The sequence below is a fragment of the Scophthalmus maximus genome, chromosome 6, assembly GCF_022379125.1.
Source record: "Scophthalmus maximus strain ysfricsl-2021 chromosome 6, ASM2237912v1, whole genome shotgun sequence".
Classification (NCBI taxonomy): Eukaryota; Metazoa; Chordata; class Actinopteri; order Pleuronectiformes; family Scophthalmidae; genus Scophthalmus; species Scophthalmus maximus.
Genome location: NC_061520.1, coordinates 10570807 through 10588786, shown reverse-complemented (window position 1 = coordinate 10588786; position 17980 = coordinate 10570807). Strand labels below are relative to the sequence as shown.

General features: G+C 41.6%; 2 protein-coding genes across 2 annotated transcripts in view; one reads left to right on the top strand and one right to left on the bottom strand.

The window, feature by feature from the left end:
* errfi1a (ERBB receptor feedback inhibitor 1a) overlaps positions 1-4035 on the top strand; it is a 40160-nt gene extending 36125 nt beyond the window's left edge. Inside the window, exons 5-7 of the mRNA XM_035631063.2 lie at positions 475-677; positions 809-897; positions 1053-4035. Coding sequence (XP_035486956.1) covers positions 475-677; positions 809-897; positions 1053-2020 — 1260 coding nt within the window. The 3' untranslated portion in view covers positions 2021-4035. The remainder of the gene's footprint in view (positions 1-474; positions 678-808; positions 898-1052) is intronic.
* A 2541-nt stretch (positions 4036-6576) lies between these two features.
* LOC118310109 (mucin-3A) overlaps positions 6577-17980 on the bottom strand; it is a 49542-nt gene continuing 38138 nt past the window's right edge. Inside the window, exons 2-10 of the mRNA XM_035632931.2 lie at positions 8807-9618; positions 8456-8580; positions 8237-8301; positions 7935-8137; positions 7631-7796; positions 7352-7516; positions 7153-7223; positions 6960-7042; positions 6577-6824 (exon numbers count right to left, since the gene is read on the bottom strand). Of these exons, the coding sequence (XP_035488824.2) occupies positions 6783-6824; positions 6960-7042; positions 7153-7223; positions 7352-7516; positions 7631-7796; positions 7935-8137; positions 8237-8301; positions 8456-8580; positions 8807-9618 (1732 nt within the window). The 3' untranslated portion in view covers positions 6577-6782. The remainder of the gene's footprint in view (positions 6825-6959; positions 7043-7152; positions 7224-7351; positions 7517-7630; positions 7797-7934; positions 8138-8236; positions 8302-8455; positions 8581-8806; positions 9619-17980) is intronic.

Genomic DNA, 17980 nt, shown 5'->3' with positions numbered 1-17980 from the left:
TGTTTAGACTTGAAGAATAAACAAGAAAACAATCTGGGCATCATAGCTGCCTTTGTTAGGGACTCATTTGAGTTGTTGTTCAAGACTATTGCTTTCATGCTTATAGCTTTAAAACACTCAGACAAGAACATTAATAATGACAGAGTTCAGTCCTCAGGCAGTGTTGGGACACAAGTGTCTTAAAGTCCTGTCAAGCCAAGCTTTCTGTCGTTCCACTGTTATAGGAGATTTTTTGGTCTAGTCTTCTCATAGAAGGCGGAAAAGCCCATAACTTAATATCTGGTGTGGTGGGCTGCAGCAGAGAGGGAAGATTTCTGTAATTTTGATTTGTTTATTCTGATATTGGCATTTTCTCTCTTAATGCCGTCCCCTAGATGATGTTGTCTCTGAGTATTTTTCAGTGTGCTACCACATCTTCTTCATCTTTCTTTTTCTCCAAACCTCCTTTCACCGTCATTTCGCCTGTTGTTACAGCCACACCAGAGGCAGGGGCAGCCAGCCGGGCGATCTCAGTGTTTCCTGGCTTTGATGCGACCCGAGTGTGCCTGGAGCATGTCCACAGTGGGCCTGACTGCCCAGGAGATCTCTTTTCCCATAGAAAACCCCTTCCTGCGGGGCAGCTACTGTCACAGCATGGCTGGATCCAAACCCTGGAGCTACCCCCATGAGCTGAGCAAGTGAGTGTTGAGGTGCCGGGACGGGTAGTTTGTTAGGGGACGATTTTATTTAACATCTGCATGACATGCTGATATATTAGGGTGATTTCAAGATGTATGGCTCTAATATTTAAATTTCTCTTCGTTAACAGCTTCTACATCAGTATGGGCAGTGCACACACCGATCACAGCTCTCAAGCCCAACACAAGGTGCCACCGCCACCATCTCTAAGTTATGAGAGTAAGTGCATGATTTGTCACCTTCACATTATAGGTCCTCTGAAACAAGTACAAATACTACATAAACAGATTTGTTTTTAGTCATTTTCCAGAAAAGGAGATGAAGCTAGTGAGTTAATACGTTAATGCAATTGTCCTCCTTTTCCTCTCTGCCAGGACAAAAGCACAGTCCCCACACACAGAGATTACCTCCAAAGAAATGCCGGCCCTCCCATCTCTCCCTGTCCTGCAGTGCTGAACCCTCCACCCCAAGTCCTGCTGATGACGACCAGGTGGTCCCAATATTCCAGAGGCTCTCAGTGTGCAGCAGTCCACCACAGACACCGGACAGATGCTCCAAGCCTCTGCCCCCCATCCCTTTACAAACAGACATCTCCCCCGAGCAGGCCATGGACAATGAGGTCGAATTTTTCACGAGTTCGGATGACAGCTGTTGTCTGGTGTCCGATCAGTGTCGCAAATCGTCTCCGTTTCGATATGGGGTCCTCAGCCGGAGGAGCTTCAGGGACTGCGGGCGGATTAACTATGCTTACTCCTACTACGACGGACCACAGAGCCAGCGGCAGCCCCAACAGCACCATCACACACATCCTCCGCAGGAAGTACGGGAACATAATGAGCAGCGGCGACCGGAGCCGCCTGAGCCGGTGGTCTGTCAGAGGCAGCAGGACAAGGCTCAGAGGAGGCTGCGGCGCTCTCACTCTGGCCCAGCTGGATCCTTTAACAAGCCCTCGCTGCTGCGCCTCACTTACCACAAACGCCACACGCAGAGTATGGATAAACCAGAGGTGCCGCCCCCTATCCCTCCTCGAACAGTCAAGACAGGAGACTACCGCCGCTGGTCAGCCGAGGTCTCATCCGGGGCTTATAGTGATGAGGACAAACCACCCAAGGTGCCGCCAAGGGAACCTTTGTCCAGAGGCAGCTCGCGTACCCCGAGCCCCAAGAGCCTCCCAACGTACATTAACGGGGTGATGCCCCCTACCCAAAGCTTTGCACCAGATCCCAATTATGTAAGCTATCGAGGTTTACAGAGACAGAACAGTGAGGGCTCCCCCTGCATCCTTCCTGTTATGGAGAATGGCGAGAAGGTCAGCAGCACACATTACTATCTCACACATTAACGGCGGCCGTCCTTCTTGGACTCGCCACGTGTGGAGAAATATCCTCGGGTCATGGACAGCCCTGCAGCTCGCAATACAGACGTATCAGACTGGGACCGCGACATCAGGCGGAACGTGGATTTAGTTTGAATAGTGTTAGTGGAGGTAGCAGAGGACTCTACCGTACATGAGCAAAAACCACTTGACAAAACAGTGAAACTGGATGTTAACAACCCTCAAATTGCTGCTTTTACTGTTTTTTGTGTTTTTAATGAACCCCTTATGTATTCTGATCACACAGGGTATGTGCGCACTGTATTCAGTTACTTGTAATGTTGGAGTAGCACACAATCCGGATACTTTTTTCTTAAAAATTGTATCTCTGACTATAGGTCGTGGGCAAAATTCAAGACCGCAGAGCTTATTTTTTTATATGATTTTTATTTCATGACATTCAATATTGTGCTGTTTATTTTGGGTTTTTTTGCCGATTTATGTGGTACAGTCAGAAAGGTACAAGCGGGCCTTGAACCTCATTTGCTCAGTATTTTGTGTCTAAGATTAAGGCTGTTTTGTGAGATGCGCCGGGGCTTTCTGACGCTGCTTTTCGTATCTCACAGGGGACAGAAGGTCAATAATGTAACCGTGGATTGCTTAATATATGAAGTCTAAACACAAGGCCAATTAATTTTTAACAAAGTGAAGGATGCTTGCGCACAAATCTTCTTACTGTTTGCTATTATATATCAACACTGATGGTTTCCCTGCCTCGATGAGTTTTCAGTCTTATTCAGGCCACTATATCCGTGTAAATGTGTGTTTCCCACATGGCACTTTGTCATGATACATTTTGTCCTAAGATGGGGGTACAGTACTGGTAGCTATGCATGTTTCCAATGGAATGTCTAGAGCAGCTTCGATGGTTCGGTTGTCTGTTGATGAGTGCGTTTGTGTAAATGTATGTGCGTGGACATGGAAAAGTGTTCTGGTGATACTGGTGAATAGTCATCCCTATTTGTTACTGAGCTTGGCTTGTTCGCAGTACCTGTTTTTTTTTGTAGCTCAGCCCTCAGATGGCTTTCTTTCACAGAAATTGGCCTGTTGGAACATAAATGAATGTATGCTATTCTTACTGAAATTCCATCAAACAGTTGGTGGAGCTAATGTTTTGGGTCAAGCTGTGAGACATTGCCTGGAAGGAATTTGCCTCAAATACTACCTCCCTTTTGATATCAATCCTATACTTCATATACTCCCCAATTTAAATTGTGTCCTAAGGTAACAATCTGACATTATAATTTACGACACATGAAGTCACATCTGCGACCTGAGACCTGAAGTTTTAATTCACCTCAGTTAACAGTGACACAAAGTCCAGTATAACCGAATATCCTTTGAACAGAGAGTTCAGACGGGGCAGATCTTAGATCACAGAGATGTGAGGAGGCTAACCTGTTAATACAGATGCATTACAAAGACAGTGCAGGGTTTACCTCCCTGACACAGACTTTCCTGTTCTGCTCATGCATTCCTGCCTTACATGATTGCAGTGGGTGTGGTCTGAGAGACTTTGGCTGCTGGCAGCCTAGAAAATGTATGAACTTTTTATTGTTGTAGATTATTCAAGAAGCGTCAGGATGATATAGTAAATGTAGCATATGTATTGAAGTAACCCTTGCTATCGAACACGGTGTTCAATTTGGGAAACATAACTGCTAAGGTCAAACGGTCATTGAAGTATACTTTCTCTCACCATTGCCAACACAATGTTGCTTTTGACTTAAGTGTTTGAAAGAGGAAAAAAAAAAGTTTACATCATACACTGATACTATTTAATCTTAAGGTATTCACATGTCTTATTAGAAATAATAAAACTGAATGAAGACTTGTTTATTCTCTGCTGTGGTGAAGACATGCACTGGGAGAGTACAGTATGCTGTGTACAGTATTTAACTATTCCATTTGTTAATATGAATAGTAGATATAAGTATATAGTCTTTAAAAAGAAAGCAAAAAATAAAATGACTTATTTATGAGCCTGCATCTTTCTGTTTCTTGAATCTGTCATGAGCGCTGAGCTCGGCTGTCTGGCCTGTTTTATCACCCACACACCCTCATGCTGTGCCTTTTTGTGACTGGCCTCTATCCAGAGAAAGGAGAGTGACTTACAATGGTCGACTGACAGGTGTACAATATATTGCCTTCTTCTTCCTGGTTATAGCAGTCTCCTCCTGCATGACTGATTAGATGCTTGGTGGCAGCCAGTTTTGCACCCACGGGGGTTTTTTAAGCACTTAACAATTTTGCAAATGTTTTCCTCTTGACTTGAGTCCATGTGGTTCGGCATGCAGCCGAAACCACAGCGAACCACACACGGCATTAGAGGCCAAATAATTATAAGCTGCAATTTAGCTGCAGCTACAATATCCTCCGTAAGCTCTCAGCAAGGCAGTGACCATTCCTGTAGGCTCGCTGTGCTAGTAGCAATTTATTTCGCTTTGTATTCCCTCAGTGGGACAAAGGGCTGCAGTCTGAACTGTCTAGGCTGCCTTCAAAACTTTTCGCTTGTTTCACTCTCAAGTGAGCTGCTAGGTGACAGCATGGGTGGTGACTATAGCAACTAAAGAAAGACGGGTTGTTCATTTTAAATATAGTCTGCTGGAGGCAAGAAAGATCAGGTGCCAGGTGAATTAACAAGGTGTGTGGTTGTCTGAATAAATAGAAAAGCAAAAGATTTTTGCACCGATGCGACACCAAAAGGCATCGTAGTGTTCTCGGGCCGAACGCGCTTGGGCTGCACATTCACCATTTTCGTGATTTTTTAAAAACTTGACTTGAGAATATTTACTCAGACGGTCCTCACTTAGCTTTTCTTTGTTAAAATAACTTGTTAACTTTAACTTCGCCCCTGGGCTTTGGTGCTATCTCATGTTCAGGCATCGAGGACACGGAATTTCACTTCCATGAGATATATTTTTGGCCTCGGTTAATTAGATAGAAGTCCTTGGCTGGCACTCTTGATGGATTAATAAGTTGCTCAAACTCATTTTAATGATAAGAATGATTGCAGTAGTTATGATCACTGCCTCATTAGTTGCTAGGCTGCCTGTGCTGATGAGTCTGCAGTTATCTGAGAGGAAGAGACCATGTCTGCTTTCTGTGACTCATGACTCAAGTCTGCAGTGATAGAAGAACTTAAGGATTTAGAGGTAATGGGAACAATGTTTAAAAAATAACAACCTTCTAATGTGACAATGAGGAGAAAAAACACTAATACAACCCTTTCACTACTGTAAATATGTAAAATGGGCGTAATAATAATGATCATGCAGGAGTAAAAGAGCTGGTTCTATAGCTGCACTCAAAAACTCATTGATGAAAAAATGTATTGAATCACATTTAATGCTGCTGCAAAGTTAGAAAGAACAAATACGTGTGTTGAGAAATCATTATTATACAGAAAGATCTCACTCTGAAATCTAGGAGGAGAATTGCAATATAAAGATGCAACTGTTATACGTTTACACACAAAAAAAGACGTGATAGAAAAGTGTAAAATCTCCCTCCACCTCAGACTGATCCACTTTTAGAATACCTATCCTGTCATAGACCTCAATGCTTGTGTATGTTATGTACAGTACATGTACACTTCTTGCTATAGTATGAAACTGCATAACTACAATTTGTCATATTTCCAAACAGCTGGGAATTCTGAGTTTGTATATTCTGCTGCCTTTCCATGTGTTTTCCTGGTTATTCTGATTCCCATCCCACTTTCCAAAAACATGCACCTGGACCGGAAAATATACCAATGAACCTTTTTTGGGGGTCTAACTTTGCTTTTCATGTCACCTGCGAGGGCAGGACATAGTGGTGAATATTTAACTCAGGCTGAAGTGCTGCTGGTTAAATTTAACCCAGTGTCCGAACTTGCGTGGATAGTACATCAAGTGAAGGTAAAGAAGTTGGTTACAGGTCTGTCTTCAGCCACTAGTTGGAGACAAATAGCTGTTCATGGTTCAGATGAGAAGACATTAGTGAACTCTGAAGTTCAGTTGTGGGCAACAGAGATTTACACCAGCAATTTGAAGTGCAGTGGCACTTTTAAAAAGGGTTAATAATATAATATTGGACTGTCACTGTGCTGATGGTAATTGTGTCACTGTTAAGGTTGATTAAACCATTGGGGATTTTCAGATCTCTCCTATTAATTTTAAAGAACATTACAAATTGACTAAAACTCACCCAGTCCCTCTGCCTTTCATTATTCCACCCTCTTCATGTATTGTAAAGGCAAAACAATTTTAAAAAGTAGTGCATGTTTGCCATCTAGTGACAGGGTATGGTAATGACTCCAAGGGACAGCCAAATACAGAACCCTATGCTTATTTAAAACTAGAATTACATATCTCTGCCCAGGCCCAACAGTTCCCTTAAATTCAATCAAGCTCCACCACATAGCACACACTCATAATTGAAAATCCCCTAAATAATTTTTTTCAAACTCAAAGACAAATAAGTACCCATAAAATGGTTGCTGTGTGACTTAATAATAAATAAAAACACTGGAGTCTGTATTTAGATGGTTGGTTTTATATGAGGTCACAAGAGGATACAGTTGATTAAAATTCAGATTTCATAAATAAAGCTATAAATAATATAATAACAAATAACTTATAATTGTAATCATACGTAATATGTAATTTCATGTGTTAAATACAGTTGGAAAATCATATTGAGTATTCTAATAAAATCAAAACTGTAGCCAGTCAGTAGCCTTCATTTAGGGGTTGATGTTCAACACCTCTGGACGTCCTGTTGTGACCTGAAGAAACACAAGAAGGGCCACATATTACTATCATTAGTTTTACTATGAGCTTACATTTATTTGTGATTTTTGAGGGACATCATTTACTTAGACCGTAGGTATGTAATACCATAATAATAATTAAAAAAATACCTGCAATTGGGTGTCAACCTTTTTTAGATCTGGACTAAAAACCTCTGATGTGTAATTGTCTTCAAATCCCAAGTTACGATAACCTGGGTAAAACAATATGATTATGTTAAAATTGAAAAATTCATGCTTGCTTGGAAAATTCTTGCTGAATTTACTATAAATAAATAAATGGTAAATAAAGACCATAACACACTTGAATCTGAGAAGTCAAAGAAATCTTCCTCAAAAACAGACAGTCTACTTGAGTAGGAGTCCGTCCTTTTCCTAAAAGAGAGAGACAGTATCATTAGTTTCATGTCAGTGTTTGTAACTCTATGATCAGGCAACAACAAACTTGTTGACCATTTATATATAACTATACTGAAAGATGCATTTAAGGCATCATAACTCACCACATTCCTGTATATCTCTTTTTGACAATGACAGCAATGACAATGATAATCAAGAGCAGGAGTGCTGCTCCCAGTGATCCGAACAGAGCTGCATAGAAACCTGGACCCCGACGGGAGAGGTCACACTGTGGGCCATAATACTGCACCAGGCTAGTCTCATAGCACCTGCGTTAAAAAGATACAAGAAGGAATTATATTGATACAATTTTAATTACAAGCAAACATATTCAATTACATAAGTTTCTTCAACATTAAATAAAAACAAATGTTTTGTCTTACCTGCAGATTGGCCCTTTGAAAACGTCATTAAGGCAATCTCCATGATGATTACAGTAATCAACGTTTGTTTTGCATGGTCCATTACACTGCCATCGACCATTGATAATCCCAGCAGTGTAATTGGCAAACCCAGAGCAGTTAACATAAGGCTTCAGGTCTGTAATATCTGATTGATTAAAAGAAAGTGGTGTTTATTATTTTTTTGTACCATAATACAAATATAAAAAACATGAAGAAACATTGACCCTAAAAAGTATAAACATGTCAAAGGTGCATATTTAGAAATGACAAATGGTTAACTTACTCTTAATTTCAGTTGGTTGGAAAGTGACATCATATAGCGTCACACTGCTGTTATTAAAGGCCTGAGAAACCTTATTTAGGTTACTTGTGTCATTCAAGATATCAGTCAACACCGCATCAAGCTGAGTGTTGAGAAACTGGATTTGGGTTTCATTATTTGGATAGTTGTACTCAGCCACACTCTCTGCAACAACGCTTCCATTTCTACAGGAGAGAAAAAAAATTACCAAAATGAATAAAGGAAAGCAGTCTTCACTTTTTAAACAATTAAGGTAAATCAGTAAAGTTAAGTAAAAAACGTACGATAACTTGATGACTTGTACTTTTTTAAAGTTGTGTGGGTCCGCTTCTTTGCATAGGGCTTGGAGCTGGAGCAAAAAAACAAATGTTAAAGTTACACAAGGTTAAATATTTTCAACAAATCATTGTTTTTGGATATTAACATCAGTAAATGAGAAAATTATCTAAAATTGGATCACTTTGTGTTATGATTATAAGGTCATGCAACAAAGAATTATCTACCTGCAGTTCTAATGCGTTGATGAATTCCAGAGCTGCAGGTGAGTTTAAATCATTAAAAGCTAACTGGAAAGTCATCCCGATTGACAAAGTAAGATTTGCTTTCCGAGTTGGGATTGCTCCGGTATCTAAAAAAGAAATATGACAATGGTATATTGACAATGACATATCCAATAAACAGTACATTGCAATAACATTTTACAATCAAACCTCAGGTATAAAAAATAATATCAAAGCCAAAACCCAAACAATAAAAAATTAATGTATTGCTAAAAGTCTACAACTTATTTCACTTATTTTTGATTAATTAAAATATTTTAGAAGAACTGTATGTGTGTAGGTTAAAAATCTCACCAATTTGAGCAGAAGTGTCATTTACTCCAAAATTGCAGACATCACCGTAGATAAAATCTTGACAGACGCAGTTACATCGTCCAAGTGTTGTGTTGTATATACAGATACCGCCGATGCACTGACAGTCCTCATCTCTGCACTGAGGTGTTGTCCCGGTGATAGTCGCATTTGACAGGGGGATGCTAGTTAGTGCTGAATGACTGACAGTTGTAAAAGTGTTTGTGATGATTTCAGCCGATGTCAAAGCCTTTGAAGTTAGCACATTTGTTGACAATTCATTTGGTTTCATGCTGGAGGAGGATGGTGTATGGATTGTAACTGGAGTATTTGGGTAAGGGTTAACAGCAGATGTAAATGGGAAAGTGGGTGTCATCACATTAGTTGTGATTATGGTGCTAACAGTTGATGTTACTGTTTGTATACTGTGCTTTGGAGTCGTGGTCCGTGATGTAGAAAACGTAGTTGGAGGATGTGACACTGGGGATAAATTTGTGGTTGGTGTAACTATACTGCTTGATGTAAAAAGTGGCTTATTATTTGTCAAAGGTGTGGTAATTGGAGACATTGTGGAAGTTGCACTTGATGTTCCCGGAGTACTGATTGTGACCTGAGATGGGTTTACAGTGGATGTTGTTTGAACATTGATAGTTGCTGTTGATACAGTAGATTTGGTGGATTCTGCAGGTTCACTTGCAGATATGGAAGTCACTGGCGATGGTGAAAGAGTTGTGAAAACGTTGGTAGTGGAGGCACTGGGCAGACTTGTTCTTGTAGTTTCAACATTGGAAGTAGATGATGCTTGTATCGAGCTGGTAGGTGTGGAAGAAGTTGTATGTGTCATGGATTCACTTGTTTCAGTTACGGCCAAAGTCTGTGTGGGTGAAGTACCAATGGCTGTAGATGTTTGTGGAATGCTGGAAGTAAGAATTGATGTTTCTGCATTTGTTGTGACTTCACTTGTTGTAACAACAGTGGTTGAGGATGATAAGACTGACCCTGCAGTTTCACTTGCAGATATGGAAGTCACTGGCGATGTTGAAAGAGTTGTGAAAACATTGGTAGTGGAGGCACTTGGCAGACTTGTTTTTGTAGTTTCAACGTTGGAAGTGGTTGATGCTTGTATTGAGCTGGTAGGTGTGGAAGAAGTTGTAGATGTCATGAATTCATTTGCTTCAGATACAGGCAACGTCTGTGTGGGTGAAGTTAGCATAGCTGTAGATTTGAGTGGTATGCTGGAAGTGAGCATTGATGTTTCTGCATTTGTTGTGACTTCACTTGTTGGAACAACAGTGGTTGAGGATGATAAGACTGACCCTGTAGTTTCACTTGCAGATATGGAAGTTTCCGACGATGTTGAAAGAGTTGTGAAAACGTTGGTAGTTGAGGCACTTGGCAGACTTGTTCTTGTAGTTTCAACATTGGAAGTAGATGATGCTTGTATCGAGCTGGTAGGTGTGGAAGAAGTTGTAGGTGTCATGGATTCACTTGTTTCCGATACAGCCAAAGTCTGTGTGGGTGAAGTACCTACGGCAGTAGATGTTTGTGGAATGCTGGAAGTAAGCATTGATGTTTCTGCATTTGTTGTGACTTCACTTGTTGGAACAACAGTGGTTGAGGATGATAAGACTGACCCTGTAGTTTCACTTGCAGATATGGAAGTCACTGGCGATGTTGAAAGAGTTGTGAAAACGTTGGTAGTGGAGGCACTTGGCAGACTTGTTTTTGTAGTTTCAACATTGGAAGTGGTTGATGCTTGTATCGAGCTGGTAGGTGTGGAAGAAGTTGTAGGTGTCATGGATTCACTTGTTTCAGATACAGCCAAAGTCTGTGTGGGTGAAGTACCAATGGCTGTAGATGTTTGTGGAATGCTGGAAGTAAGCATTGATGTTTCTGCATTTGTTGTGACTTCACTTGTTTGAACAACAGTAGTTGAGGATGAGAAGACTGGCCGTGTAGTTTCACTTGCAGATATGGAAGTTTCCGACGATGTTGAAAGAGTTGTGAAAACGTTGGTAGTTGAGGCACTTGGCAGACTTGTTCTTGTAGTTTCAACATTGGAAGTGGTTGATGCTTGTATTGAGCTGGTAGGTGTGGAGGAAGTTGTAGATGTCATGAATTCATTTGCTTCAGATACAGGCAACGTCTGTGTGGGTGAAGTTAGCATAGCTGTAGATTTGAGTGGTATGCTGGAAGTGAGCATTGATGTTTCTGCATTTGTTGTGACTTCACTTGTTGGAACAACAGTGGTTGAGGATGATAAGACTGACCCTGTGGTCTCACTTGCAGATATGGAAGTCACTGGCGATGTTGAAAGAGTTGTGAAAACGTTGGTAGAGGAGGCACTTGGCAGACTTATTTTTGTAGTTTCAACATTGGAAGTAGATGATGCTTCTATTGAGCTGGTAGGTTTGGAAGATGTTGTAGGTGTCATGGATTCTCTTGTTTCAGTTACGGCCAAAGTCTGTGTGGGTGAAGTACCAATGTCTGTAGATGTTTGTGGAATGCTGGAAGTAAGCATTGATGTTTCTGCATTTGTTGTGACTTCACTTGTTGGAACAACAGTGGTTGAGGATGATAAGACTGACCCTGTAGTTTCACTTGCAGATATGGAAGTTTCCGACGATGTTGAAAGAGTTGTGAAAACGTTGGTAGTTGAGGCACTTGGAAGACTTGTTCTTGTAGTTTCAACATTGGAAGTAGATGATGCTTGTATTGAGCTGGTAGGTTTGGAAGATGTTGTAGGTGTCATGGATTCACTTGTTTCAGTTACGGCCAAAGTCTGTGTGGGTGAAGTACCAATGGCTGTAGATGTTTGTGGAATGCTGGAAGTAAGCATTGATGTTTCTGCATTTGTTGTGACTTCACTTGTTGTAACAACAGTGGTTGAGGATGATAAGACTGACCCTGTAGTTTCACTTGCAGATATGGAAGTCACTGGCGATGTTGAAAGAGTTGTGAAAACGTTGGTAGTGGAGGCACTTGGCAGACTTGTTTTTGTAGTTTCAACGTTGGAAGTGGTTGATGCTTGTATTGAGCTGGTAGGTGTGGAAGAAGTTGTAGATGTCATGAATTCATTTGCTTCAGATACAGGCAACGTCTGTGTGGGTGAAGTCAGCATAGCTGTAGATTTGAGTGGTATGCTGGAAGTGAGCATTGATGTTTCTGCATTTGTTGTGACTTCACTTGTTGGAACAACAGTGGTTGAGGATGATAAGACTGACCCTGTGGTCTCACTTGCAGATATGGAAGTCACTGGCGATGTTGAAAGAGTTGTGAAAACGTTGGTAGTGGAGGCACTTGGCAGACTTGTTTTTGTAGTTTCAACACTGGAAGTAGATGATGCTTGTATCGAGCTGGTAGGTGTGGAAGAAGTTGTAGGTGTCATGGATTCACTTGTTTCAGATACAGCCAAAGTCTGTGTGGGTGAAGTACCAATGGCTGTAGATGTTTGTGGAATGCTGGAAGTAAGCATTGATGTTTCTGCATTTGTTGTGACTTCACTTGTTGGAACAACAGTGGTTGAGGATGATAAGACTGACCCTGTAGTTTCACTTGCAGATATGGAAGTTTCCGACGATGTTGAAAGAGTTGTGAAAACGTTGGTAGTTGAGGCACTTGGCAGACTTGTTCTTGTAGTTTCAACATTGGAAGTAGATGATGCTTGTATCGAGCTGGTAGGTGTGGAAGAAGTTGTAGGTGTCATGGATTCACTTGTTTCCGATACAGCCAAAGTCTGTGTGGGTGAAGTACCTACGGCAGTAGATGTTTGTGGAATGCTGGAAGTAAGCATTGATGTTTCTGCATTTGTTGTGACTTCACTTGTTGGAACAACAGTGGTTGAGGATGATAAGACTGACCCTGTAGTTTCACTTGCAGATATGGAAGTCACTGGCGATGTTGAAAGAGTTGTGAAAACGTTGGTAGTGGAGGCACTTGGCAGACTTGTTTTTGTAGTTTCAACATTGGAAGTGGTTGATGCTTGTATCGAGCTGGTAGGTGTGGAAGAAGTTGTAGGTGTCATGGATTCACTTGTTTCAGATACAGCCAAAGTCTGTGTGGGTGAAGTACCAATGGCTGTAGATGTTTGTGGAATGCTGGAAGTAAGCATTGATGTTTCTGCATTTGTTGTGACTTCACTTGTTTGAACAACAGTAGTTGAGGATGAGAAGACTGGCCGTGTAGTTTCACTTGCAGATATGGAAGTTTCCGACGATGTTGAAAGAGTTGTGAAAACGTTGGTAGTTGAGGCACTTGGCAGACTTGTTCTTGTAGTTTCAACATTGGAAGTGGTTGATGCTTGTATTGAGCTGGTAGGTGTGGAGGAAGTTGTAGATGTCATGAATTCATTTGCTTCAGATACAGGCAACGTCTGTGTGGGTGAAGTTAGCATAGCTGTAGATTTGAGTGGTATGCTGGAAGTGAGCATTGATGTTTCTGCATTTGTTGTGACTTCACTTGTTGGAACAACAGTGGTTGAGGATGATAAGACTGACCCTGTGGTCTCACTTGCAGATATGGAAGTCACTGGCGATGTTGAAAGAGTTGTGAAAACGTTGGTAGAGGAGGCACTTGGCAGACTTATTTTTGTAGTTTCAACATTGGAAGTAGATGATGCTTCTATTGAGCTGGTAGGTTTGGAAGATGTTGTAGGTGTCATGGATTCTCTTGTTTCAGTTACGGCCAAAGTCTGTGTGGGTGAAGTACCAATGTCTGTAGATGTTTGTGGAATGCTGGAAGTAAGCATTGATGTTTCTGCATTTGTTGTGACTTCACTTGTTGGAACAACAGTGGTTGAGGATGATAAGACTGACCCTGTAGTTTCACTTGCAGATATGGAAGTTTCCGACGATGTTGAAAGAGTTGTGAAAACGTTGGTAGTTGAGGCACTTGGAAGACTTGTTCTTGTAGTTTCAACATTGGAAGTAGATGATGCTTGTATTGAGCTGGTAGGTTTGGAAGATGTTGTAGGTGTCATGGATTCACTTGTTTCAGTTACGGCCAAAGTCTGTGTGGGTGAAGTACCAATGGCTGTAGATGTTTGTGGAATGCTGGAAGTAAGCATTGATGTTTCTGCATTTGTTGTGACTTCACTTGTTGTAACAACAGTGGTTGAGGATGATAAGACTGACCCTGTAGTTTCACTTGCAGATATGGAAGTCACTGGCGATGTTGAAAGAGTTGTGAAAACGTTGGTAGTGGAGGCACTTGGCAGACTTGTTTTTGTAGTTTCAACGTTGGAAGTGGTTGATGCTTGTATTGAGCTGGTAGGTGTGGAAGAAGTTGTAGATGTCATGAATTCATTTGCTTCAGATACAGGCAACGTCTGTGTGGGTGAAGTCAGCATAGCTGTAGATTTGAGTGGTATGCTGGAAGTGAGCATTGATGTTTCTGCATTTGTTGTGACTTCACTTGTTGGAACAACAGTGGTTGAGGATGATAAGACTGACCCTGTGGTCTCACTTGCAGATATGGAAGTCACTGGCGATGTTGAAAGAGTTGTGAAAACGTTGGTAGTGGAGGCACTTGGCAGACTTGTTTTTGTAGTTTCAACACTGGAAGTAGATGATGCTTGTATCGAGCTGGTAGGTGTGGAAGAAGTTGTAGGTGTCATGGATTCACTTGTTTCAGATACAGCCAAAGTCTGTGTGGGTGAAGTACCAATGGCTGTAGATGTTTGTGGAATGCTGGAAGTAAGCATTGATGTTTCTGCATTTGTTGTGACTTCACTTGTTGGAACAACAGTGGTTGAGGATGATAAGACTGACCCTGTAGTTTCACTTGCAGATATGGAAGTTTCCGACGATGTTGAAAGAGTTGTGAAAACGTTGGTAGTTGAGGCACTTGGCAGACTTGTTCTTGTAGTTTCAACATTGGAAGTAGATGATGCTTGTATCGAGCTGGTAGGTGTGGAAGAAGTTGTAGGTGTCATGGATTCACTTGTTTCCGATACAGCCAAAGTCTGTGTGGGTGAAGTACCTACGGCAGTAGATGTTTGTGGAATGCTGGAAGTAAGCATTGATGTTTCTGCATTTGTTGTGACTTCACTTGTTGGAACAACAGTGGTTGAGGATGATAAGACTGACCCTGTAGTTTCACTTGCAGATATGGAAGTCACTGGCGATGTTGAAAGAGTTGTGAAAACGTTGGTAGTGGAGGCACTTGGCAGACTTGTTTTTGTAGTTTCAACATTGGAAGTGGTTGATGCTTGTATCGAGCTGGTAGGTGTGGAAGAAGTTGTAGGTGTCATGGATTCACTTGTTTCAGATACAGCCAAAGTCTGTGTGGGTGAAGTACCAATGGCTGTAGATGTTTGTGGAATGCTGGAAGTAAGCATTGATGTTTCTGCATTTGTTGTGACTTCACTTGTTTGAACAACAGTAGTTGAGGATGAGAAGACTGGCCGTGTAGTTTCACTTGCAGATATGGAAGTTTCCGACGATGTTGAAAGAGTTGTGAAAACGTTGGTAGTTGAGGCACTTGGCAGACTTGTTCTTGTAGTTTCAACATTGGAAGTGGTTGATGCTTGTATTGAGCTGGTAGGTGTGGAGGAAGTTGTAGATGTCATGAATTCATTTGCTTCAGATACAGGCAACGTCTGTGTGGGTGAAGTTAGCATAGCTGTAGATTTGAGTGGTATGCTGGAAGTGAGCATTGATGTTTCTGCATTTGTTGTGACTTCACTTGTTGGAACAACAGTGGTTGAGGATGATAAGACTGACCCTGTGGTCTCACTTGCAGATATGGAAGTCACTGGCGATGTTGAAAGAGTTGTGAAAACGTTGGTAGAGGAGGCACTTGGCAGACTTATTTTTGTAGTTTCAACATTGGAAGTAGATGATGCTTCTATTGAGCTGGTAGGTTTGGAAGATGTTGTAGGTGTCATGGATTCTCTTGTTTCAGTTACGGCCAAAGTCTGTGTGGGTGAAGTACCAATGTCTGTAGATGTTTGTGGAATGCTGGAAGTAAGCATTGATGTTTCTGCATTTGTTGTGACTTCACTTGTTGGAACAACAGTGGTTGAGGATGATAAGACTGACCCTGTAGTTTCACTTGCAGATATGGAAGTTTCCGACGATGTTGAAAGAGTTGTGAAAACGTTGGTAGTTGAGGCACTTGGAAGACTTGTTCTTGTAGTTTCAACATTGGAAGTAGATGATGCTTGTATTGAGCTGGTAGGTTTGGAAGATGTTGTAGGTGTCATGGATTCACTTGTTTCAGTTACGGCCAAAGTCTGTGTGGGTGAAGTACCAATGGCTGTAGATGTTTGTGGAATGCTGGAAGTAAGCATTGATGTTTCTGCATTTGTTGTGACTTCACTTGTTGTAACAACAGTGGTTGAGGATGATAAGACTGACCCTGTAGTTTCACTTGCAGATATGGAAGTCACTGGCGATGTTGAAAGAGTTGTGAAAACGTTGGTAGTGGAGGCACTTGGCAGACTTGTTTTTGTAGTTTCAACGTTGGAAGTGGTTGATGCTTGTATTGAGCTGGTAGGTGTGGAAGAAGTTGTAGATGTCATGAATTCATTTGCTTCAGATACAGGCAACGTCTGTGTGGGTGAAGTCAGCATAGCTGTAGATTTGAGTGGTATGCTGGAAGTGAGCATTGATGTTTCTGCATTTGTTGTGACTTCACTTGTTGGAACAACAGTGGTTGAGGATGATAAGACTGACCCTGTGGTCTCACTTGCAGATATGGAAGTCACTGGCGATGTTGAAAGAGTTGTGAAAACGTTGGTAGTGGAGGCACTTGGCAGACTTGTTTTTGTAGTTTCAACACTGGAAGTAGATGATGCTTGTATCGAGCTGGTAGGTGTGGAAGAAGTTGTAGGTGTCATGGATTCACTTGTTTCAGATACAGCCAAAGTCTGTGTGGGTGAAGTACCAATGGCTGTAGATGTTTGTGGAATGCTGGAAGTAAGCATTGATGTTTCTGCATTTGTTGTGACTTCACTTGTTGGAACAACAGTGGTTGAGGATGATAAGACTGACCCTGTGGTCTCACTTGCAGATATGGAAGTCACTGGCGATGTTGAAAGAGTTGTGAAAACGTTGGTAGAGGAGGCACTTGTCAGACTTGTTTTTGTAGTTTCAACATTGGAAGTAGATGATGCTTCTATTGAGCTGGTAGGTTTGGAAGATGTTGTAGGTGTCATGGATTCACTTGTTTCAGTTACGGCCAAAGTCTGTGTGGGTGAAGTACCTACAGCAGTAGATGTTTGTGGAATGCTGGAAGTAAGCATTGATGTTTCTGCATTTGTTGTGACTACACTTGTTGGAACAACAGTGGTTGAGGATGATAAGACTGACCCTGTGGTTTCACTTGCAGATATGGAAGTTTCTGACGATGTTGAAAGAGTTGTGAAAACGTTGGTAGTGGAGGCACTTGGCAGACTTGTTTTTGTAGTTTCAACACTGGAAGTAGATGATGCTTGTATTGAGCTGGTAGGTGTGGAAGATGTTGTAGGTGTCATGGATTCTCTTGTTTCAGTTACGGCCAAAGTCTGTGTGGGTGAAGTACCAATGTCTGTAGATGTTTGTGGAATGCTGGAAGTAAGCATTGATGTTTCTGCATTTGTTGTGACTTCACTTGTTGGAACAACAGTGGTTGAGGATGATAAGACTGACCCTGTAGTTTCACTTGCAGATATGGAAGTTTCCGACGATGTTGAAAGAGTTGTGAAAACGTTGGTAGTTGAGGCACTCGGAAGACTTGTTCTTGTAGTTTCAACATTGGAAGTAGATGATGCTTGTATTGAGCTGGTAGGTTTGGAAGATGTTGTAGGTGTCATGGATTCACTTGTTTCAGTTACGGCCAAAGTCTGTGTGGGTGAAGTACCAATGGCTGTAGATGTTTGTGGAATGCTGGAAGTAAGCATTGATGTTTCTGCATTTGTTGTGACTTCACTTGTTGTAACAACAGTGGTTGAGGATGATAAGACTGACCCTGTAGTTTCACTTGCAGATATGGAAGTCACTGGCGATGTTGAAAGAGTTGTGAAAACGTTGGTAGTGGAGGCACTTGGCAGACTTGTTTTTGTAGTTTCAACGTTGGAAGTGGTTGATGCTTGTATTGAGCTGGTAGGTGTGGAAGAAGTTGTAGATGTCATGAATTCATTTGCTTCAGATACAGGCAACGTCTGTGTGGGTGAAGTCAGCATAGCTGTAGATTTGA